At 45.9% G+C, this 24,531-nt stretch overlaps 2 protein-coding genes across 3 annotated transcripts in view; one reads left to right on the top strand and one right to left on the bottom strand.

Annotated features, from left to right (window-relative positions):
• LOC126955675 (putative uncharacterized protein FLJ13197) overlaps nt 1-13,382 on the bottom strand; it is a 62,211-nt gene extending 48,829 nt beyond the window's left edge. Inside the window, 2 exon segments of the mRNA XM_050792502.1 lie at nt 12,601-12,831; nt 12,834-13,382. Of these exon segments, the coding sequence (XP_050648459.1) occupies nt 12,601-12,831; nt 12,834-12,957 (355 nt within the window). The 5' untranslated portion in view covers nt 12,958-13,382.
• Nucleotides 12,700-24,531, top strand: part of KLF3 (KLF transcription factor 3) — a 37,304-nt gene continuing 25,472 nt past the window's right edge. Inside the window, exon 1 of one of the 2 annotated variants that reach the window (XM_050792497.1) lies at nt 12,700-12,882. The gene's annotated coding sequence lies outside the window, so the exon portion shown is untranslated. Of the gene's footprint in view, nt 12,883-21,068; nt 22,607-24,531 lie in introns of those variants that run through there. The other variant, XM_050792498.1, reaches the window with a different exon arrangement.

Raw genomic sequence — 24,531 nt, 5'->3', positions numbered from 1 at the left:
CACTGCCTCCCAAAGTGCTGGGATCACAGGTGTGTGCCACTGCACCCAGCTAATTTTTGTATTTGTAGTAGAGACAGGATTTTGCCATGTTGGCCAGGCTGGTCTCCAACTCCTGGCCTCCAGTGATCCACCTGCCTCAGCCTCCCGAAGTGCTGGGATTACAGGCGTGAGCCACTGCACCCAGCTGCTAACTAGAAATGTAAATTGTACAGGGTGGTAGTGGTGGTAATAATTCTAGAGTATAAAAACAATTTAAAAATTTTTTTTGGAGAATTTGTTTTTCAGATTTGAAAAGGTGAATGATACACATATCTGTTTAAAACAATGACACAGGAAAGGTTTTCTTTAAAATAGGCTAAAAATTTTTGCCTTCCTTTCCTAATTTCTAAAGATGATGGAACAGAAAGACTGTTATCTGGGCCAGGCGTGGTGGCTTAGCCTGTAATCCCAGCACTTTGGGAGGCTGAGGTGGGCAGATCACTTGAGGTCACGAGTCCAAGACCAGCCTGGCTAACATGGTAAAATTCCCATCTCTACTAAAAATACAAAAATCAGCTGGGCATGGTGGCGTAAGCTTATAATCCCAGCTACTTGGGAGGCTTAGGCAGGAGAATAGCTTGAACTCGGGAGGCAGAAGTTGCAGTGAGCCTGGATCACACCACTGTACTCCAGCCTGGGCGACAGAGCAAGACTCCATATGAAAGAAAGAGAGAAAAAGAGAGGGGGAGAGAGACAGAAATTAAGGCTGTTTTCTGGAACTGAAATAATAACGTACTCAACAGTGTTGGCAGGGCACAGTGGCTCACGCCTGTAATCCCAACATTTTAAGAGGCCGAGGCAGGTGGATTACGGGGTGAGGGGTTCGAGACCAGACTGGCTAACATGGTGAAACCCCGTCTCTACTAAAAATACAAAAATTAGCCAGGTGTGGTGGTGGACACCTATAATCCCAGTTACTCGGGAGGCTGAGGCAGGAGAATTGCTTGAACCTGGGAGGTGGAGGTTGCAATGAGCCAAAATCTCAGACACAGCAATTGTGTGTCTGAATTATACAATGCATCTTTGTCAGTCATCTGTACCAAATGGTCTAGATTAAATTAACTGGGTTTTTTTTTTGGATGGGGCCGGGGGGCAGGGGCGTTGTTTGTTTGTTTGCTTGTTTGGATCTAAGGGTACTTCTGCAGGTGCAGAAGAAAGCTAAGGGAAATACATTAATAAATGTGACTAATTCTGTCATGATCCAAACTACACTACTCATTTGATAACTACCACCTAATGAAAATTGAAAAGTCCTGAGGACTAGAATTTAGACAGGTACTTTCAAATGCATCACAACTGGGAATATCTTGAGATACACAGTTCGAGAAAGTAAGCTGATAACCTACCAAGAGTATCTCTCCTGGGACGTGGTAATAAACGCTCCTCAAGACTTCTCCTGTTTCCTCCTGAATCTTGGGAACTCCTTTAAGATGCCCTCATCTTCACAGTACCAAATGAAAGAAAATTAATTGCATTTGAAACAGTTTGCCACATAAGAAAATAAACAAACATGCAAAAGGAGACACATTGTGTGAATCTCAGGGGAAATCTTATTTTTCAGATATTGATGAAATAGCTAAAGAAACAAGATACTGATATGAGTTTAGAATGCCATCATCAATTTCTGCTTCTTTTGAATCCATTTCCCTTATCTTTAGTGCAGAAAAAGAAACTGATTAGATACATTACTGTGTAACAAAAGTTGTACTCAAATTTTGAAAGCATTTCCCTCCTTTTTTTAAAAACTAAATGTTTCTCTTTTTTAGAGAGTGAATTTTCTCTATTGTGAAAATACCATTACTACTAGGCAGAATTATATATTTAGTTGTGCTAAAGCACTGATGACTTCTTTTATGATGATATTTTTTAAAATGGTAAATATTTCTCATAAACCTGCAAAACTTAAGTGCTAGACTCTATAACGCTTCATAGTTAATAGACCCATTTGCAACACCAATGAGAAAAATTTAAATGTAAGTCCAGACACTTCATATAAAATTATTGACTGGCTGGGCTGTGCGTGGTGGCTCACGCCTGTAATCCCAGCACTTTGGGAGGCCGAGGCAGGCAGATCACAAGGTCAGTAGATCAAGACCATCCTGGCTAACATGGTGAAACCCCATCTCTATTAAAAATACAAAAAATTAGCCAGGCGTGATGGCACACGCCTATAGTCCCAGCTACTAGGGAGGCTGAAGCAGGAGGATCTGTTGAACCCGGGAGGTGGAGGTTGCAGTGAGACGACATCTCACCACTACACTCCAGCCTGGGTGACACAGCGAGACTCTGCCTCAAAAAACAAACAAACAAACAAAAAATTATTGACTGGCTAAAATATTCTGGAAAATCTAATAAACTAAACATCATATCGATGTGAGCGTGAACACACTATATATTGTAGATTTCTTGTTCCTCTCATAAGCAAGTAACTTTAAATAGGCAAAGCGCACCAAAAAAAAAAGTCTTTTACATCATTCAAAGTTGTCCATACTTTCTTTTATCCTCTTCCATTCTTTTAGAATTTTCTGGAAATACAGTATCTTCAAGACAACAGGAGGAAGGGAAAACAGACTACAATATACATCTAGACATATTTTAAAGATATGCATGATAGAAGAAAGCACAAATTAATGAATAAAAAATTGGATAGATGACATGCCTTGTTTGATGTGAGAACACTTAATAAAAGGTTAAAATTAATGAGCTAAGGGAAGAAAACATGGCTAAAAGGGCTAGTAGCTCTGTAAGGGTGGGGACAGGGCGGGGAACAGAGTCAGGGAGACAAACAGGATGCTGGGAGGTGAGAAATAAGGGTGGGGAGTAGTGGGCAATCTCAAGAGGAACTAACAAGGCCGTTGCTTATAGTTACCCAGAAAACCTTATGAACAATAACAGACAAGCAGATGCAGCTCAGAAAGAAACAGCGGAGCAGCTAGAAGCCCCTCCTGCTGGGACAACGCACCAGACACGTTAATGGTGTTTGGGGGCTGCAGGTCATCTCTCACATGCTCACATCCACAACTGCTGACACCTCTGTTTCCCGTCAAATCAACAGATCCTGGCAAAAGACCCCCAGAGAGGATGAATGGACCTTGATCGAAGTATTAATATATTCCTATCTGTTCAGAAATAGGAACTTCAGCTCTACTCATTCTAGTTTGCCAGCTTTTCTATTTTTTGTTTTGTTTTTTTGTTGTTTTGTTTTGTTTTTGGTGTTTGTTTTTAGCTTTTCCTATTTGGAAAGGTTTGTCAAGCAAATTCTGTACGTGTTATTTTGAAAAATTTCCAGTTCCAAGAACCAGCACAGGTCCAACTAACCAAGCAGCCTTTAAAAAGCCACAGAGTCGGCCAGGTGCAGTGGCTCATGCCTGTAATCCCAGCACTTTGGGAGGCCAAGGCGAGTGGATCACGAGGTCAGGAGTTTGAGACCAGTCTGGCTAACAGTGAAACCCTGTCTCTATCAAAAATACAAAAACTCGCCAGGTGTAGTGGGACATGCCCGTAATCCCAGCTATTCCGGAGGCTGAGGCAGAAGAATCACTTGAAGCCCGGAGGCGGAGGTTGCAGTGAGCCGAGATCGTGCCACTGTACTCCAGCCTGGGCGACAGAGCTAGACTCCATCTCAAAAAAAAAAAAAAAAAAAGAAAGCCAAACACTCAATAAAAGATGTTCACCTTCTCTCACTGCCCTCTATTTCTACAGCCTCCCTTTTCACCACCTCCTGCTGCCCTAGACTCAGCCCCCTTCAAAATCCCAAGCAAAGGACTGCACCTCTGGCTCTGAGGTGCTTCCAAAGGGCCAACTTGCAAAACTGTGCTTCAGATCCGACACTTAATTATACACAACTTGCCCACTGCCCATTTCTTTCTTAGCTTTTTTTTTTTTTTTTTTTTTTTTTTTTTTTTTTTTTTTTTTTAAGACAGAGTCACTCTGTCACCCAGGCTGCAGTGCAGTGGCAAAATCTCGGCTCACTGCAAAGTCGCCTCCCAGGTTCAAGCAATTCTCCTCCCTCAGCCTCCGGAGTAGCTGGGATTACAGACACGCACCACCACACCAGGCTGATTTTTGTATTTTTAGTAGAGACAGGGTTTCACCATGTTAGCTAGGCTGGTCTCGAACTCCTGATCTCAAGCGATCCACCACCTCGGCCTCCCAAAATGCTGGGATTACAGGCGTGAGCCACCATGCCCGGCATTTTAGCTATTTTTAAAAACACACTTGTTTCTTATTACAACAGGAATACATGCTCATTAAAGAAAAAAACACAGAATATTGAAAGGCAAAGAAAAAATATTCCCCCTACTCCTATCACTTGGATATGACCATTATTTTCATTTTCATGTTTTTGTGTATTAGCAAATTTTTTTAATTGCCAGGGTGATGAAGAACTCTCCACTGTTCATGTGGGAGAACCATGTGTTTAGTTTTTTCTAGGACAGATCAGCAAAACTTCCAAAGCATTTGTGAATGCAGAATGGCTTGCCGCGTTGGGAGACCAAGGAATAAAAGGCTGAAGTCCTCTTCCCAGCCAAGCACCAGGGGAGCCTGTGCAACTGAGCTTTTACACGAAGGGAAATGCTTCAAACTTCAGGGTTTTGGAAGTGTGGGCATGCAATGCACTTGGAATGAGCAGAAAAGAAAAGGTGGCAAGACCACTTCCCTAGAGCACAGTGTACACACACTGCCTCTTTACTGGCTAAGTCACTAAGGTAGAAAAATGCTCACACGTGCACATGTACATGTGCATGTGTGTACAGGGTGGGAGAGAGAGAGATGATATATGTATATATACATGAATAGATGTATGCACCCTTTCTTGCTGCCTTCTGCTCTGCACTGTTGGAGCTTTATATTAACATTAAACTTCATGTCATTTTTATATGCTATCTAATGCCGCTCACCTGCTTAAAAACCTGTGGTTGCCCGATGTCAGATTCCAATTTTCTCCACAACATGGTCTTGGCTGACCTCTCCTGCCTTATCTCATTCCACTCCTAAGTGACCCAGTTTCCTGTTGGACCCTTTGCCTCCATGCCCTTTCCAGACCCTAAAATGTGATTCCTAGCCCCTTCTGCAGCCATGAAGTTCTAACACAGATATCACCTCCTCCATGAAGATTTTGAGGATTTCCTGACCAGATGTGATTTCTTTTGCAAGACTGTAAGCTTCTTGAAGACAAAAACCAAACCACACATTACTACTCATATTTTGGAAAAATACATTTACCTTTTTATCCATTTAGCTCTCGTATCATTGTCCTTTTCTAAATTTTATTCATTATATTCTTGGCCAGGCACAGTGGCTCACACCTGTAATTCCAGCACTTTGGGAGGCCAAGACAGGAGCATCACTTGAGGTCAGGAGTTCAAGACCAGCCTGGCCAACATGGTGAAACCCCGTCTCTTCTAAAAATACAGAAATTAGCTGAGGGTGGTGCACCCCTGTAATCCCAGCTACTTGGCAGGCTGAGGCAGGAGAACTGCTGGAACCCAGGAGGCAGAGGTTGTTGCAGTGAGTCAAGATTGCGCCACTGCACTCCAGCCTGGGTAACAGAATGAGACTCTGTCTCGAAAATAAAATAAAATAAAATAAATTTTATTCATTATATTATTATTTCTGCATTGTATAATAATTAAGCAGAATAATACATATATTCTCTTTAATTCCTTGAATGCAGGGATTATGTCATACATATTTCTTGCATTATCAGCCCCACCCAAGACTTATGGTAAATGTTCAAGCAATACTAACTGAAGTAGATTAAATTCAAGATTTAAATGCCAATAATTATTCCGTAACATAGAGGAGAGGGCGAGAAACATAAAGAGTTCACCTTACTCCAAAATAGTTGAAAAACAGCCTCATTCCAAAACAAGGGAGGTCGTTTTTCTTATTTTGTAGGTCTCCCATTCTTTACTTAGTCTGACTACCAGCACAGGAAAAATCTAGGTAGTCTCCAACTCAGCAAGAAGTTGCAGTCTCTTTGTACATGTAGGACATTGATTTGGAAATTATAAATCATTTCCCTTTGAAGTCATAGTATAAATAATGTTTTAAGGTCTCTGACAGGTCTCCAAAAGTTGACTGAAACTCTCAATAAAGCAGAGATAATATATTTTCAATAAAAAGTAGGAAATAAAACTACTGACATATTTTACTTGCAAAATAATCAATAAACAATGAAACACACTTGATTTTTTTTTTTTTTTTTTTTTTTTTTGGAGATGGAGTCTCGCTCTGTTGTCCAGGCTAGAGTGCAGTGATGCCATCTCGGCTCACTGCAACCTCCACCTTCCAGGTTCAAGCAATTTTTCTGCCTCAGCCTCCAGAGTAGCTGGGATTACAGGTGCATGCCACTGCGCCCGGCTAATGCTTGTATTTTCAGTAGAGACACAGTTTCACCATGTTGACCAGGCTGGTCTCAAACTCCTGACCTCAGATGATCTGTCTGCCTCAGCCTCTCAAAGTGCTGGGATTACACGCATGAGCCACCACACCCAGCCAAGTGATTATTTTTGAATAATCATGATTCAAGGAAAGCAGATTTAACTATAGAAAAAGGAGGATATCTTCTAACTATTCTCTCCTGGTGGCTATCATCCACGTTTCTCAGAGGCTTTTTTTTTTTTGGAATTAAGACACGACTTGAGGGCCTAAGTCTTACTCTGGCCATAGCTCTGAGTAATTTCAGGATCCACATGGAACCATGTTTAACACCCCAGTCCCTCTTTTCCCTCATCTCTTCATCCTCAGGGATCTTCTCCACTCCCTTCTAGTTCTCCCACTTCCACAGGCACTCCCTGGATCACACCATCCCCTAGGACTGCTTCACCTCTAAATACTAAACTTACAGGTAGTCCCTATTCTCTGACAACTCACCTCCTAACCTTCCAGGTCACTCACTCCATTATTCCCAAGACATCTATTTGGAATCTTCAATCTATTTGGAATGTCCAGTTCACCAATCCCTTGGCTATTTCTCTACAGCCTTATTCTGTTTTACCTCTCTGACTTAGATCCCAAGAACTAACATTTCAACTATGCCACTGTCATGGCACTGTCCTGCCAAACATAATCCAAGACAACTGTCCACCTGTACTAGAAATGCTAAGAGCTTCTGGGGGTGGGGGTGGATCATACATCCAGTCTGATCTTCACTAGAACTCATGGTCACCTAACTCAACCTCAATATTTCTTGGCAATTCTAAATTGGATGGATGGATAGATAACATAGGTGGAAACTTGTAGAGATGATGCAGAGAATCTACAGACCTTTTGTAATGTTTTAGAGATGGATAATCCTTAGCCTAGCATTTCTAATTTTACTTCAAATCATATAACATTGTTTTCATTTAAGGTAAATGTATCTGTGCTACCCGTAAATTCACAAGCACATGACACTTTTCTGCCTTGGTAGCTCTGTCTGTCCTCAAATGAGGAGGAGAAATTCCCTGGGAAGGAATAGAAAAGCTCTAAAGTAGATTGGAGAAGAAATAAGGAATCTCAAGAAAATGTATCTGTGTAGCAGGAAGAGACTGCCTGAGATGGAATATATTGTGATGTAAGTCACAAAAGAGAAAGTGGAGGTTTGCAGTGGCTTGTGTCCACTAGCCCCTGAATCCATTTCAACATGGTGTTATTGTCCTGGGGTAGCTTAGCTGTCATACATTAATCAACAAATACTTATGGAACACCTTCTGTTTGTCAGATACTGTTTTAGAAGCTTGAGAAAAAGTGAATAAAACAATGTCCCTGCTCTCACAGAGCTCACATCCAAATAGAAAAAAAAGGTAGCAAATAAACAAAAAAAGAAAGGGGTATTTTTAGTTAGTGATATACAAAAAAAAATAAAAGAAAATAGGACAATGACTAAACAATGAATGGGCATATTAGTCCTTTTCGTGTTGCTGTAAAGGAAACACCTGAGGCTGGGTAACTTATAAAGAAAAAACATTTATTTGGCTCACAGTTCTGCTGGTTGGAAGACTGGGCATCCAGTGAAGGCCTCACACTCCTTCCATGCATGACAGAAGGTGAAGGGGAGCCAGTGTGTGCAGAGATCACAGGGCAAGAAGAGAGCCAGGAAGGAAGTGCCAGGCTCTTTTTTTTTTTTTTTTTGAGACAGAGTTTTGCCCTTGTTGCCCAGGCGGAAATGCAATGGCACGGTCTCAGCTCACTGCAACCTCCACCTCCCAGGTTCAAGCGATTCTTCTGCCTCAGCCTCCCGAGTAGCTGGGATTACAGGCGCCCGTCGCCATGCCTGGCTAGTATCTGTTTTTGTATTTGTAGTAGAGACGGGGTTTCACCATGTTGGCCAGGCTGGTCTTGAACTCCTGACCTCAGGTGATCTGCCCACCTTGGCCTCCCAAAGTGCTGGGATTACAGGTGTGAGCCATCACGCTTGGCCCAGGCTCTTTGTAAGAATCAGCTTTCTTGAAAACTAACATAGGAAGTGCTCATTTATTCCCCATCCTCAGGGACAGTGTTCATCTATCCATGGAGGATCCACTCCCATGACCGGAACACCTCCCATCAGGCCCCACCTCCAACGCTGAGGATCAAATTTTGACATGGGATTTGGAAAGGACAAACATCCGAACCACAGCAAAGAGGAAGGGGGGTATGTTTTAAATTGTGTGGTCAAGGAAGTCATTCCTGAGGAGGTAACATTTGAGCTGAAAACTGAATGGTTGAAAAAAAAGAACCATCCACATGGAAATCGAAACGTTGGCTTTCTCTCACGAATACAAGATGGCTACCACAGCTTCAAGCATCACATCCTCACCTAACAACTTCCAAAGCAGGTCTGGGGATTTCCTTGTATCAGGAAGAAACAGCTTTCCCACAAACCCCTAGCACACTTCCCTTCATGTCCCACTTGCTAGAACTAGGTTGCACACCTACCCTCCAACCAGTCACTGGCAAAAGAGACTGGGATTGGCTGGGAACAACCAGGGTTCCTCTGCTGGGACCTAGCATCGGTATCCTCCACTGAAGATAGGCTTTCCACACCTAAACCAGACTGGCCTGCCATCAGCAAGGAAAAAGGGCAAAGCAGCTACCACAAAGATCACACTTGAGATTGTCATGCAGGATTTACTGAACACCTGACCGTGTTCCAGGCACCGTGCTAGCGTTAGGAATTTTAAAAAGACCCAGGCATCACTTTTACTCTCTCTCTCCGTTGCTTAAAAGCCCTCAGTGGGAGTAACTCCCTCTTCCCTCCTCTTCACCATTTCGAAGCCCCTGGACTGATGGAGGTATAGTTCATGGCCACTTGCCTCCCTCTAGCCTCTGCTCACCTCTTCAGCTCAGAACGACTCCTCCTTCCTCTCAACTCATAAACCACATTTTTCCTTTGACAATTCATTGAACATCTGGGCCCTGGGAATACATTTTTGCTGAAAAGACAAGGTCCCTGCCCTCATGGAGTTTCCAGTCTAGTGTCACAGAGAGATCATTAAATAGCCAATTACAAGAATGAAAAGTGTTACAAGAGTGGAAATACGAGGATCCACTCCGATGACCCAAACACCTCCCGTCATGCCCCACTAGATGTTACCAGAGCACCTCAAGTTGTCCAAAGGTGCGGTGAGAGAATACATATTTGGAGAAAATGTCATTTAAGCCAACACTGAAACGATGGATAGAATTTAGGGAAATGGGAGTAGAGGTCAGGTTGGGGGAGAAGACAAGGCTTTTCTACCTAGAAAAATGAGCATGTGCAAAGGGCCAGAGGTGGGAAGACCGAGTTGGAAGAAAGGAACGGAAAGAAGTTCAGCATTGCTGGAAAACAGTAGGAAGGGAGAAGAGGGAGAAGTGTCTGTAATGACAGGCAGAGGCCAGGCCAGCAGGGGTGGAAAGCTTAGGACTTCATCCTATGGGAAGCCATTGAAAGGACTGACATGATTAGGCTTGCATTTTGGAAAGGGCACTCACTCCCGTGCTCCAACGCCTTTTTCACGCTGCAGCCATACTACAAACAGGATGACCAACAAGACACAGTGGCAACAGGCTGGGCCAGCATAGTGGCCAGAGAGTGGGTAGTGACCAAGAAGGTCCAGGACTCAGTGAATCATGGGCTATGCCCTGCTAGCGAGAAGAAGGGCTTAGGGGCTTTTTTTTTTTTTTTTTTTTTTTTTTTTTTTTTTTTGACAGTCTCACTCTGTTTAGTGACACGATCTCAGCTCACTACAACCTCCATCTCCTGAATTCAAGCAATTACCCTGCCTCAGCCTTCCTACACAGCTAGGATTACAGTCGTGCGCCGCCATGCCTGGCTAATTTTTGTAATTTCTGTAGAGACGATGTTTCGCCAACTTGGCCAGGCTGGCCTCAAGTGGTCCACCCAACTCGGCCTCGCAAAGTGCTGGAATTACAGGAGTGAGGGACTGCGCCCCACCCTGTTGGGCACTTTGAAGAATGATGGTGTCCTTCACTGAGCTACCCAGCACTAGATAGATTCATTTCTGACAAGTTGCATTTGAGCAGCTTCCCACAGGGCACCGAACACACTGTGTTCACTAATTAAGTTTTTAAAATGGCGTTTCTTCTCCTTTGCCGCCTGCCCCTTTCATATCAAAACCACTCCCTTCTTATCTTGGGCCACACTTTTCTCTAACAGGCCTATTTCGCTCTTCCCCTTTGCGTCCACAGCCACATGAACAATGTAAAAAACATGGTTTATGTGCTTCGAGTTTTCGTCACTGTGTCCCTGGAGAAAAATCCATACTTTTTTGAGCACCTACTACGAGCCAGTTCCACCAGGCATTCCTAACACAGTGTTCCGCTAATGCAAACCTTAAGGCAGCCAATCAGACATTTAATGATGTCAGTGATCAATAAACGGCAATTAGTAATTGACACGAATCCAACTTTTTTTTTTTCTGGAATGTCTTTTATTCATTATGAAGAAAAAAAAAAAAACTCACACCCTTTACATTTTAAAGATGAAGCTTACGGGACAGCACGACGTCCCAAGAGCCAGTGTCAGTTCTGGGTATCCTCCACGTGGCCTTTCCCGGACTTGCGTTACTTACAATATGCGATTTCACTACTTGAGGTTACTGGGTACTAATTTTACAACACTGTGTAGCTACGTGAAGCGGCTCGGAATATACTTTATCACTCTGTTTTAAGCAGTACGATGTCTGGATGAAGCATCAAAGCGAGATGGGTCAACTTAAAGGGCCTTTAAAACATCTTGAAGCAATAAAAGCCATACACCGAAGCAGGGGCGGTTTTAAACATTACACAGGACCTTAAACAATCGAACCAATTTGTCCTTTGTTCTTTTTATTACATTCATTATTACATTAATACTGTTTAAAAAGAAACCCAAAAGGCATTAAACTTCGGTACCAATCTACACAAAGTCCTCGAAGGGGCCTGGCTTGCACCGAACGCGCGTTTGTGCCACCCCGTTCGCTCGCAGAGCCCTGAAGCCCACTGAGCTTAGGGCGCTCGGTCCCTAGAAGCAACCTGAAATGAGGGGGTCGCCAGGCCAGGCCCTCGTTCTGCAGGGGAGGATCCGACCAAAGTTTGCCAAGTTTCCAGGCAAGCCCGGCTGCGCAAATGCCGCTTTTTAGCTATAGCTGCAGGCCTGGCCCGTGGGAGGTTTGCCCTGGGGGTCTCCGGGCCTTCAAAGAAAAGTCCCAAGAGGCGGGGGGCGCCGCCTGGGCCGCCAGCCAGGGGGACCCGTCGCCCCGGGGCACAAAGAAAGAGCGCGCCCACAGGGTGTCCCCTGACCCCGGCGACTCGGGGCCAGGGAGGCTCGGCGCTCCCCAGCGGCCGCTCTTCCCCTTCCGAACCCGCCGGGCCCACCCGCTCCTGCACCGCGGCCGCCTCGGCTCGGCTTTTCTCCTGCAGTGAGCTGAGTGCGCTCAGCCGAGGAGGGGCCGCGCCGCGCCGGCCGCGGGGCCCAGCCCTTCCCGCCGCGCCCGGGGCCGCCCTTCCCGCTGGAGCCGGCTGATCGATGGCCCTGGCCACCCGCGCCCCCCGCCTCGGCTCGCCCGCGAGCCCGGCTGTGTGTTTTGGAAGCGGCGCAGCGGGCCGCAGCCGTGTGACGCCCGGAGCGGGCAGCGCCGCCCTTCCTTCCCCCCGGGCTCGGGCGGCGGCGCGGCGCGGCGCGGCGGCGGGGCCGGGCGGGCGGGGCGCGGGCTCCGGAGCGGAGGGCGCGGGGAGGGGACGCGGGCGGGGACACGGGCGGGGGCACGGGGCCGGGCAGGGGGCGGAGGCCGCGCCGCGCACGCCCAGCCCCACGGCCGCGCCGCGCCTCGCGGGACAGGTTGGGCCGGCGGGGCGGCGCCCGGCTCCGGGGAATAATGAGTGTCTGTCAGGCCGTCCCCGGGTGACTGGGCGGGGCGGGGCGGAGGCGGCGCGGGAGGCGGGGGTGGCGGGGGAAGGGCGCAGGGCGGGGTGCGTGTTTGCGCGAGTGACTCGGCCGACCCCTCCGGCGGCTGCCTCCACCCAAGTGGGTGGGGACCCGCCCAGCCCGGGCGGCCGCGGCGGCTCCCTCTCCCCTCCCTGACCCTCCCACCCCGGGTCCCAGCCTCTACTTACCCCGCCAGCCCCGGGAGGCTCGCAGAGCGAGCGGCGCCGGCGTCATGTGACTGCCCGGAGTTGGTGCCAGGAGCCAGAGGGGAGCCAGGAGCGGAGCCGCGCGGAGCCAGGGCCCCAGCCGGAGCGCAGCGAGAGCGCCCGCCGCACGCGCGCCCGTCCCAGTCCCCTGCGGCCGCGGCCGCCAGCCCCGCGCGGACTGGAGCCCTGACATTGCTGCGCTCGGGGGGCTCCGATCGGGGCCTTTATTTCTCGTCGGCGGCGCCCCGCACCGCGCCTCGCAAAGTAAGTCCCGTCTCCCTCACCTCTGCTCCGCACCCCGGCCCCTGCCGCCCCGCTCCTCGGCCAGTCTGGTTTCATTTTTTCCCCTGGAGGGGGCCGCGGGGAATGGGTCCGAGGTGCAGCGCTGGTGTGTGTGGGGGGCGCCTGCGGGCTTGGGAAAGTGCGGCGGCTCCACTTAGCCGGGGTGGGGGCGGAGAGCGAGCAACGAGGAGGGGGTCACGGGTTCGCGGTGGAAAGTGAGGGGTTGAGGCGAGGCACCGTGCGGACCCCGGGTGGTGGGGAGCGGGACCGCAGCGCCCGCCGCCGTCCCAGGCAGGGCGCGGGCGGGGGCTCACCTGTGTGGTCCCCGGCCTCCTCCCGCCCGCTCACGATTCCCTCCAAAGCCCCAGAAATATCCGTGCTCTCCGCGTGTGGCAACGTTGTTTGGAGAAAGGTAGCGCCGAGGCCGCGCGCTCCTGCTCCTCCCCCTCACGGTGCCCCCCCCCACCACCACATCGCCGGCTCCCGCGTCCTTCCCCTCCCCGCCCTCCGCCCGCGCCCCCCACCGCCCCCCTCCCAGGACACGACGCGCGGCCGCTTGCCCGGCAGAGCAAACTTGGAGCAGCCTCCGGGCCCTCTGGAAAGAAACTTGGGGCAATTGGGATTGGAGGCAGCATCCCATTCTTGGTTCTGGAGCCCAGGAGCTGCCAGGGCGTCTGGATCCTCCGGGGCAGGAGAAATGAGCTGGCCGGGTTTGGAGTGTCTTCCTGGGGGCATGGAGAGAACCTGCCGCAGTGCCTGGAGCAAGGATTGCAGCGTGGCTGAAGGCGGAGGACGCCTTAGGCAACTGCCTGCAGCCGAGCCTGATGGGGATCCAGGGACAGATCCCTGGATCAGGACCCATGGGACCTACCTAACATTTCGAAGTGGCTTTCTTAGAGATGGCAGATAAGACTTGGAATTGTCATACTCATTTTTGGGGGCAGATAGCTACTGACAAGGAGGAGTACTTTTCTGGTTTAAATGTTATAGCAATATACAGCAATACTAGAAGAATGTGAATGAGACTTATTTTTAATAAGTCGAGTTAAACGGAAATTGGAAATTGCTCACCTTCTTGTATTTCACTAAAATAAACATTTTACACTTAACCACTGAATTTCTTACTCAGAATTTATGTTTCCATTAATATCACCCAAGACATTTTAAATATATTGATTATATTCTCACAAGAGTCTGGTATATGGGGAAAAGTATGAAGAGGTATTCTGACAAGTACCTGAAACATGCCAGCAAAATCAATTGGGGAATAGGCCAGTTGTTCATTATAGGTTTTTCCACACAGCAGTTTTGTGCTATCCTTTTCTGTATGAATTTGAGGAGCATTTTTATAAGAGAAATTCATCTGGATGATTTGCCTCACCCTAGGGAAGAAGACTTGCTTTTAGGGGAAAAAACAATCTGCTAGCATTACTATCTCAATTTTTTGGAGTTAGTGTTTAAGGGAAGTGTCCATGAGTGATTTCTTCTGGTTTGAAAAGAGGTATGTTAGTTGACCTTAGGCTGTTAATAGAAACCTGAAATTAGATGTTTGATTAAATTAAACTCCCTAGAGAAACTGATTTCTTCATTTCTGCAGTCAGTGGGCTTTGCTGCAGAACTATTTATTAGAAGAAAAAAACCTAATATGCTATCGGTAAGTTCAATGATGATACATTGTAAAGAACATTTAGCTTGCATGAAAGAGAATGCAAGTATAAAAATCTCAACATGGGAATAACAAAGAAAAGTAGCTGCTTAGACCACAAAACCTTGTCAGGTACAAAACAACAGAGTTTTGCAGAAAGCTATTATTTTATTCACTGCAAAGTTTCTAAATTAAAACCCAATCTTCTTGTTGCTATGGGCACTGTGATGCTTTTTTTTTTTTTTTCCTTTTTTTTTTTTTTTCTTTTTTTTTTTTTTTTTTTCCTCCTTACCTGTACTTACGTCTGCACACACCACATTCTTAAATCTTTGATAATGTAAGCTTGAGTTAAACAGTCCTGGCTAACAAAGTAAAGAGAAATAATGGGAAAGGAACTGTGAATGGATTTTACCATCTTAAAAATAACCCAAAGGGAAAGTAGACATTTTAGAATTTCTTCTAGAAATTAGTACTCTGGTGTACAGATTTTATAGTAATTTTTAGACTAAATGTCAGGAACAGAATCACATTCTTAAAAGGTGAATTTCTATAAATGTGTGTATATGTTGAACAGATGAGCAGTTCTGTGCAAAAAATGTGTATAACTGCATTTGAAAAAGACAGTGAAAATTTTGGGTTATTCTAGACATCCCATAGTCTGTCTTGGAATTTAGTTCTGTGACTAAAGGAGGCTTACAATTGCTCCAGTTTTGGTTCTGTGGGGTACCCCAGTTGTAATCTGAATTCCTAACAGCAGTGCTCTTTTTTCCTCTTGATGCACTGAGGCTGAACCATAATCATTACCCTAACTCGGAATTTGATCAGAGCTAGGGAGTAGCCATTGGAATGGGGCAGAAAGGGACAAAAGAAATCAGGAGGGAGGCTAGTGTTCGTTAGGAAGGTCTCTGCTGCTTGAATATGATAAAATCACATTTCACTTATGATGTTTACTGTATGTGGCAGCTCTTATTTGTAAATAGGGCAGGTCCCCTGTATAAAGCTGGTGTTATTATTCACACCCATAGAACAAACACCTCCACCCCCCTGTTGTTGTCTTAAAAAACTCCAGCTGCTCATGAATATAGGGTCAGGGAGGGCCGGCTAAATGTTTCTCTGTGCTTTCTCTCCAGCACAGCCAGCAGAGCTGTTTCCTGTTCTTTGTTTCAAGGCTGGGGTTTGCGTCATACATTCCAAGTGGCATATGTGTGCTCTTTCCTGTTTCAGGCTGTTTTCTGGTAGATCAGTAGCCCAGACCAGGCTGAGGTCCCTGCCCCTAAACTCTGTATCCCCACCCATGGAGTTATCATGTCTCTACACACTTGATATTGCTTAAGACGCCTGTGTTATGTCATAATGAGAAGTCAGTTAACCTTTTTACGTACACCCTTTGCTCCACTGCATTTGTCTGGGTGCATAAATGCTTTTACCTTTTTACATTTTTTATTGCCAGATTGTGATTTGGGGAAATTTGGGTCCATCTTGGCAAAGAAACCTAAAGGAGTTTTGTTTTTATTTGTAATTCTTGTGTGGAGGTGGTTAGGGTGTTAAGTTTTAAGATAGGCATTTTGCCCTGAAGCTGTCAATTTCAGATCCGGATTAACACCTTACAGTTTAGAAGACCTGGCATTATCTGAAAGATGTGGCCCACCCTTGTTCACGTTTTAACCCAGGCTGCTCCAGGTGGCTTCCGTGGATGGAGGAGAATTTAAGCAGTGTTGGCAGCCTAGCCTTAGTTGAAAGTCTTGCTTATGTTTGGAAGGAAAAATCTTTAGAAAAATCACTGAAGCAAAGCATAAGACATTGAGAAAATCCCAGGATTATTTCTTTTTAAGGACAAAGATTTAAATATCAGGATAATATTTTAAGGACAAAGATTTCACTGTATAATATTCTACATATCATTTCCAACCCGTTTTTAAGAATTAAAAAGCTCAAAGAAAAGGAGAACTGGCAATAGCAAATTCATTTGATGATAGATCGTATGGAAAATTTTAATCTATTTTGAAAACAGAAGAAGAATACTCTTATTTTTTGTTTTACAATAACATTTTTCATTATTTTTTAAATACTCTGTCAGTTGTGGGTCAATGAATTTCTGGGATAACTATTTAAGACCTACCTTAATATTAGTTTTCTGTTGGTTCTTGAGAAACTAAGATTTAAGGAAATATTTGGTTGAAAAAAGTTTTGAAAAGTGCTTTTGTAAACTTGGGGATTTTTTTTTTTTTTTTTAATGGAAAGGAATCATCTACAGCATCTCCGTGGAATTAATTTCAAGAGTTGCTGAAGCAGCAAATCAGGCCCTCTGCTCCCCCAAATGGATGATAATGGGGCTTTAGTTTTAAATGTCACATTTCACCACATTCTTTATGTATAAATGGAAAGTATAAAATAGGATATTAAGAGAGTTGTTAGTATCAAATAGTTGGCTACTGATACTTCTATGAAAAAAGCTGGGAGTTTTGGAAGTCCCAATAAGTTCTTTCTCCTTTGGGAAAAGCAACTGGAAATACTAAGCTGACCTGTAGAACAAGAGGCTTTTAAGCTTAAAATTCATAAGTAACTCAAATTGAAGCAAGTTTTTGTTTGTTTGTTTTGGTTCCAAAGTTGTTAACAATCTAACTAGGTTTGGTAAAGAGTATTTGGCTTTCCCCAAATTCTTTCCTCTCCCTTTTGCAGGGAGATGAAGTGGTTAATAGAGATAATTAGGGTCTAATATATTCTATCAGAAAAAAATTCTGCAAGCTTCTAAATGCTAAGCTGAATAGTTGGGGAAAATTATACTATCTTATAGTTGCTATAATTACCAAAAAAATGGGAATAAGAGTTTTATTTGTTAACCATATCAATCATGATTCCTAATTTAGTTTCATTGTGTCTGCATCCCCCCTTGAGATACTTGCCTTCTTAATATTTTCAAATCAACATTTTTTGCTATAAAACGACAGATTTCTTAGGCAGTATTTCTTGTTCTCTGCTTTCACACCCAGTTGTGTTTAAGAAAAATAAATATACGCAACTTCATTCTTTAAGTTACTAGGAATTACATTATTCTGGAACTTGCATTCTTTCTGAAATGCTTCCTTTATCATTGGTCCTAGCTTTTTAAAAAAACGAATCTCTAGAATCTTAAAACAGTTGATATCTGGTTTGCTAGTATGTGATACTCTAGTCAGAATTCCTCTTGGGAGTGAGTTGGAAGAGGGTTATGATGGTCGCTAGCATTCTCATTGTCAAGGCCACGCTGTTCCTTTCTTAGACCATGTTTCTCATCTTAAGCAGTCATGCCCAAGCTGGAGACAGGAAACCAGACAGCAGTCTGCCCTGATAAGGGACAGCATTGTCTGAAGGCGGGGATAGCCCTGCTTTTCCCCCCAACTCAGCTCTCCTTCCTTGAAATTTAGTAGTCGTAGAAGAGGCACAATGCTGTTGACAGTTTCTGAACCAGAACTGGGATTCATTTCTTCCAAAGCAAAAAAACAGTGTCCTCAGCCCAGCGCAGTGGCTCATGCCTATAATCTCAGCACTTTGGGAGGCCGAGGCAGGCGGATCACCTGAGGTCAGGAGTTTGAGACCAGCCTGGCCAACATAGCGAAACCCCATCTTTACTAAAAGTACAAAAATTAGCCGGGTGTGGTGGCGGCCGCCTGTAATCCCAGCTACTCGGGAGGCTGGCTGAGGCAGGAGAATCACTTGAACCCAGGAGGCGGAGGTTGCAGTGAGCCGAGATTGTGCCTCTGCACTACAGCCTGAGCAACAAAAGCGAGACTCTCTCAAAAAAAAAAAAAAAAAAAAAAAAGAAAAGGTGTCCTCTTAACTGGCCCTGTCCTAATTCTGTAATGTGACCATATTCAATGGAACAGTAAGAGAAAAAAAAAAATGATCTGTGCATTTTGTATCCGTTGGTCAGAGGGGTTGTAGTAAAGTTCTTTCTTTAGCAAAACAGATTCCTGGAGGTTTTGAAAGTCACTCTATTGTGTCAGCAGGCTGAATTCATTATCATTTCTCCATCTAATTATTTAGAAGGGCTGGAGACAGAAGAGAGCGAGTTAAGTGGCCCTCTAGCCCATGCATTTCATGTAACCCCTGGGTCTGGCTCTTACTTACCCTGTTTCCTGTAAGGGGGCGCTCCCTGAGGCAGGCCCTTTGCAGGAGGACCCAGAATTGCCCTGCTTAGTCTGGGACATCCTCAAGATGGTTGCCAGTCTCTGGAAGGCTTGTGGATCCTGCCAGGGATGGCCCAGAGCTAGTCTCAACCCAAATCAGTGGAGTTTGGCCAAATCTGGACATAAGAGATGAAATGGATATTGAGGTCAGTGGATTCTACTCTGGAGAGCGCCCTGCGAATCAAGTGTGGGCTTTTTTCTCCTTTGGCCTATATGCTGTTCTTTCTGCTACCACTGTTGTTTAAGTGTAATCACTGAAATCTACTCCTTTATCTGTTCCTGTACTTTGCACCCCTGGTACCTTCCAAAGCTTCACACTCCAAAGCCTCTTTCATTTGTAAGATCAAGTTCCTGTTCCACTGAGTTTCCAAACCAGGGAGTTTTTCTCTCCCAGGCTCCCAAAGTTTTCACGTTGACTTTGCATTTTAGAAGATGACGTTTCAGGCTGGCTTCACCAGCCGCTGGACAGAGTTTCCATGTAGGACACCTGGTGTACCATCATTCCAGGGCCGTTGCCCTTAGTTTATCCTAGCATGTGAGAAGTGTAGTTTGACATCCATTCATTTATTCATCTCGCAAGTATTTATTGAGTACCTACTTATTAGAGCTAATCTCAAATTATGTGCAATCATTACTCTGAGTTATGCCATAGGATGGAGTAGATCTGCAGTGATCTAACCTGAAAAGGCATTTTGAAATCTTAATTGCCTGCTGGAACCTCCCCCTGGCACTGCTTCCCATGGGCCAGTGTGGCTGTGCACACCCACACCCTCCCTACTGGGGAGTGACCCCAGCATTAGGCGATTTTACCTAAAAGCCGGTCCCACAGCACAGGCTCTGAAGCAGAACAGAAAGTGCCCGGGTCTGCAGGCGGACACACTTCTGTTCCTGGCTGCAGCTCCAACCAGCTCTGTGAAATTGGGCGAGTCATTTCACCTCTGTTCCTCCATTTCCTCATTTCTAAAATGGGATGAGGACCTGACCCTTCTACCTTTGTACAGTTATTATGAGGATTTCCGTATTTACTTGGGTCAAGCTGCCAATTTTTCTCAGCAGTTATATCGACAATGCAGGTGCACTGGCTAGGAAGAATAATCGCCTAATTTGGGGCCTTCAGAATGTGTCTTTTGATCTTGCATCCAAGTGTGCATACTGAGACAGGCTGGGCAGCAGGAGCCAGTTGGAAGGGGTGGAAACTCACTAATGTGAAAAGACTGTCCCCACATTCTTTCTTCTCTGGGGACCAACCTGTTCACAGAAATCACTATCCCATACTTACTGTTAGTGGTGTAATGTTGTCCTCTGCCTGGGGAGGTGGAAGAGTGGTGTGCCAAGGCCACCAGTCTTAAGTCAGACTACCTTGGGTTCAAGTCCTGGCTCTACAAGTTGGCAGCTGTGTGATGTTAGGCAGGTTACTTGACCTCTCTGTTTCAGTGTTCTTTTCAGTAAAATGGGAAGATAGTAACCACCTCATTGACATTAAACAGCACCTGGTGATTACCAAGCATGAAGGTGGTAGTGATTGGCAGGAAACCTGTGACATCATTTAGCCCCTTGCCTTCCTTGATCCCTTTTCAAAAACCTATGTTTGCACACACTCCTTCCCCCTGCAGTTCCCTCCCACCTGCCTCCTCTCCTCCCTTTCTCGCTTTCTTTTTTCTATTTTACAATATTTTAAAATACAGTAGAGACTTCGACACTAGACTTGTTTAGAAGACCTCACTGAGTGGATAATGAATTCTTTGAAGATGGTACTGGTAAGGTCTCTGGAGTACACATGATGGGCCAGGCTAAGGTTAGGGGCAATAACTTTTTCTTAGGAAGTTTGGTTTACTAGGTCTCCCTTAGAGTTCGGCCCTTCACCTCTATTACTTGTTTAAGGGAGGTTTCAAGTGCATTCAGAGGGAAAGGGAGATGATTGTGGAACTCCTACTATGAGCTAAGTGCTCTTATGTTAGCTCCTTAGGCTTGACATAAAAACTTCATTCAGGGAACAAGCCCAGTCTCCTGTGGGGAGTGGGGAGGGAGCCCTCTCAGGAAGGCTGAGGCCTGCCTGTCTGTCCTTCCCAGTACTGCTGGCAGCGTTGTGGGACGCACCACTGGGAAAGCTAAAAGGCCTAGCCTATCTAGGTAAGAAGAGGCGGCCTTGGATCCCCCAGGGAGCAATCAGCTGGCTGCAGAGTGGGGAGGGCCTTGAGCTGGTCTTTGAAGAATTAGGAGGATTTAGATAAGCCGGAAGGGGAGGGGGCATTCCACGCCGGTTGCCCAGCATCGGGGCCAAAACTGAACAAAGGCCTGGGGGTGGGCAGGGCAGCCGGCATGAAGGGCACTTGTTGGAGCAGGGGGCAGCTGGTGGGGAACGGGGTGCCAAGCATGGGTGCCTGAGCCCACTGTCAGACCCGGGGAGAGCGCGGGAGGGAAGTTTGTGAGCTGGGGAAGGACGGGATGAGAAGAGATCTGTGAAAAAGGCGAGTGGCAAGGGGCGAGGGCTGGACTGGAGAGGCTGAGGGAGACCAGTGGCGGAAAAGCTGCAGCAACGCAGGTGGGAGGTGCTGAGGGCCTGGCCCCCAAGGCAGGAGGGGAGAGCAAAGGAGGTGAGGAAGGCTTCAGAGATGGCCTCTAGGTTTCCATGGTGAAGGACCAGAAAATAAGGCCAATGGGAGGCGGGGAGGGGGCAGCCTTAGAGGCAGGAACAAGGAGGAGTAGGGTTGGTTTGGGCCACGTTGATAGCAGTGGTTCAAAATGCTTTTCTTTTCTGCTTATTTTTAAAGGGAGAGGGCAGGCTTCACTCATGGTTTTGTATTCAAAGTTTCAGTGGCTCCCCGGGAGGAACTTCAGTGGAGAATCCTCAGGAGCGGAGGGAATGATCACAGCCCCACAGTTCCTTCTGGTTATTTTTAAGGTTCTAACCATCCCTGTTCAGGCCGGAATTTCCAGGAACTGGCTGCTGCCCAGAGCCAACTGCTCCCTCCCAGCCTCCCACTCCCTGCAGGGTGGGGCCCCATGGGTGGAGGCTCCTTAGGGTGGAGTTGGGTGGGTCTCCAGTGATAGGGAGGGCACTGGGCAGAGGCAGATGAGAGGCAGCGTGGCCTCACGCAGCCCTTCTGGATTTGATTATATAACACTTCACAGAAGAGAACTCTGAGGGCTTAGGCGAGGCCTTGTGAGATATGTACACAGCAGGATTAGACATTACGGGTATTTTTCAATTTATCTTGGGTTGCTTGCCCTTAAAACTAAAACACAAAATTGTCAGAGAGCATAAACAGGCATGTAACCCTAGTAGGAAAATGATTCGAATTTGCTGCAGTTTCTCTAAGAAGGGTGTGGAATGCCACTAGCCAGATGGCCTTGAACTCCCAAGGGTAGCATGGGTGTGGGTGTCCCCACCCCCAGCCATGCTTTGCTAGGCCTCAGTTTGGAAACTCAGTCAGGCTTTTGCTTGGTTGTTACCTTTGCACCTGTCCTTATTGACATGCAAAATCAATTGCTTCACTTGGTCTTTCCGCAGTACAGGGTGTGGGCAGAATCTTATCTGAAGCCATGTCCTGTTTGGACAAGTTGGACTTGCCTTGGCAACTCTCCATAGGGTGGAGCAGATGGGTGGAGGCAGGAAAGTAAAATTGGGTGGCTTGTTAGCAGAGAGACGAGAGAGGGTGGGTTGTTTGCTCACTGGATCATTGTATTTCATCTGAAACGAAATAATTAACTTCTTTGCCGTTTACAATATACATTAATGCAAAATAATTCATGAGGGGCAAAGATTTAGAAACAACCCGTGGACTTTTTCTCCTTTTCAAACCAGCCATAGAAGAGTAAGACAGGTGAAAATCGCGGAGTGGCATGAACATTTCCAAGAATGTCCGGGTAGGAATTTCCAGGCAGGAATTTCCAGGTAGGTGCCAGTGCTTAGCTTTTCTTAAGGGAGCCTCCAGCTTAATGCCTGCTGACATCTGTTGCCTGTCCCCAGTATTTCTGGCCAGGGCAACTGCGCTTAAATAATACTTGAGCCATTGGGGGATTTTGAAGAATTTGGGTAAAGAAACGAAGAGAGAAACGTTTCTCTGGAAAGGAAGTTTAGCTACAGGGATGTTGCTTGCCTGCCCAGTTTTCCTAGCCAAGAATTACACACACATGCACACACAGCCCTTTTTTTTCTCTCTCTCTCTTTTTTCCACTGAAGTTCCTTTGGGGAGTAAGGGTGGGGGAAGATAACATGTTTTCTCTTTTAAAAATCCAAAAACTTAGAAGAGTTGAAAGGGACGCTTAGCAATGGTGTGTTGATGTGTTGCTCCTTCCGAGGTTAGCTGGGAGACAGGAGTTGTGCTTGGAGGAAGGCAGGTGATTGGGAGCCTCAGGGTCAGTCCTGAGTTGGGGAAGATAATGCAGGGACCCTTTGAGGATCTGTGGGAAGAAATGAGGGCACGAAAAAGGGAAGAAATAGGGAGATGAGAAGGAAGAACATCAGAGGCAGGTCTTGCTCTAACCCCAAGAAACAGGGAAGAAACTGCCCCTGATACATACACGTTCTCTCTCCACCTTCCTCCTCCCTCAGGAAGGGGCAGGCAGTCGTCTCTAAGGTCGTTTCTGTAATAAATCATGCTCTAGCCTCCAGGCAAGCTGCTTTCAGAGGAGGTTTAGTAACCCCCTAACCTCGACTTCCATGAAGGACTGTGTGTGTGTGTTTCTAAGCCCTGCAGCTCACCTGCAGCCCTACCCCCCACCCCATAAAGCCATTGTGCCTAGGCCTCGGATACTGCTGGATAGGGCTCCAAAGCAAGACTGCGTTACTTCTGAAACTTCATGTCAATGATTCACCAAGCTTTTTAATCTGTAATCACGCAGTCCTGCATTTTGACAGAAATTTGACCCTTATTTTAACATCTGAAAAGTCAGAAGTGTAGGTGGAAAGAGTGTGAAGGGAAATCCGTTTCTCCTTTTTGAGGACCATTCATTTTTATTGGCCTTTCTCCGCAAAATAACACAGCTGGGGAAGGTGGCATTTGCTCCAGTTATGGAAAATTATTTTGGCAGTGGTGATGTTCCGGTAAATTTTTGCTTTTAAGCACCTCAATAACTTAGAATTTTTCATAAAAACAGTTTTGCCCTTTTTTTCCTCCTTTTAGATGCAGTTTTGTTATCCTGGTATTGCTTAGTTTAGCATTAGAATGTATTTCTAAGGCTAAGACTAGCTAATGTATTTCTAAGGTTAGCTAAGCTAGTTAAAATATAATGAAGATGTAAATATGTTTATGATTGGAAAATAGTCGTCAGAAAAAAATAGAACCACATTTAGAGCCTCCTCTTCTCAGTGATACCCACATAAAATGATTAATAGAATTCCTGAGCCTGGTTAAAACCCACTAGGTTTAAAGACCCCGAGGTTGGCCAACTGGATTGATTGACTGCCCGTGTCCTGGTCTCTAATGCCTGTTTTAGTTCGCCACCTACTGGTTCTGCTTAAGATTGCCATCAGTACTGTATGATAGATTTTCTAAGCATTTGTGGTTTACTTAGCATTCTTTCAGAATGACAATAACCCCAGTGCACTGAGCCACCCGTGGGTACCAAAGACTGCCAAGTAGGGACCCTATTTCTTCCAGGGCTTAAGTTACTTCTCAGTTATGTGGAAGGCACTTTGAAGACTTTACAGTCACTCTTAGGATTCTAGATCAGAACCTGTAAACAAATCAGTACCAATGACAAAAGTGGTCCCTCTAGTCAGAGATAATGGATGCAAAGTGTAGAAATTTTTTGCAGATACATAAACAGAAGCCTGATTTCTGTTCATGTGTCTGATTCTCTTTCTAAATTTGGTTT

This window comes from Macaca thibetana, chromosome 5, assembly GCF_024542745.1.
Source record: "Macaca thibetana thibetana isolate TM-01 chromosome 5, ASM2454274v1, whole genome shotgun sequence".
In the NCBI taxonomy this organism is placed as follows: Eukaryota; Metazoa; Chordata; class Mammalia; order Primates; family Cercopithecidae; genus Macaca; species Macaca thibetana.
Note: the sequence above shows the minus strand (reverse complement) of the source record. Positions and strands in the feature narration are given on the sequence as shown.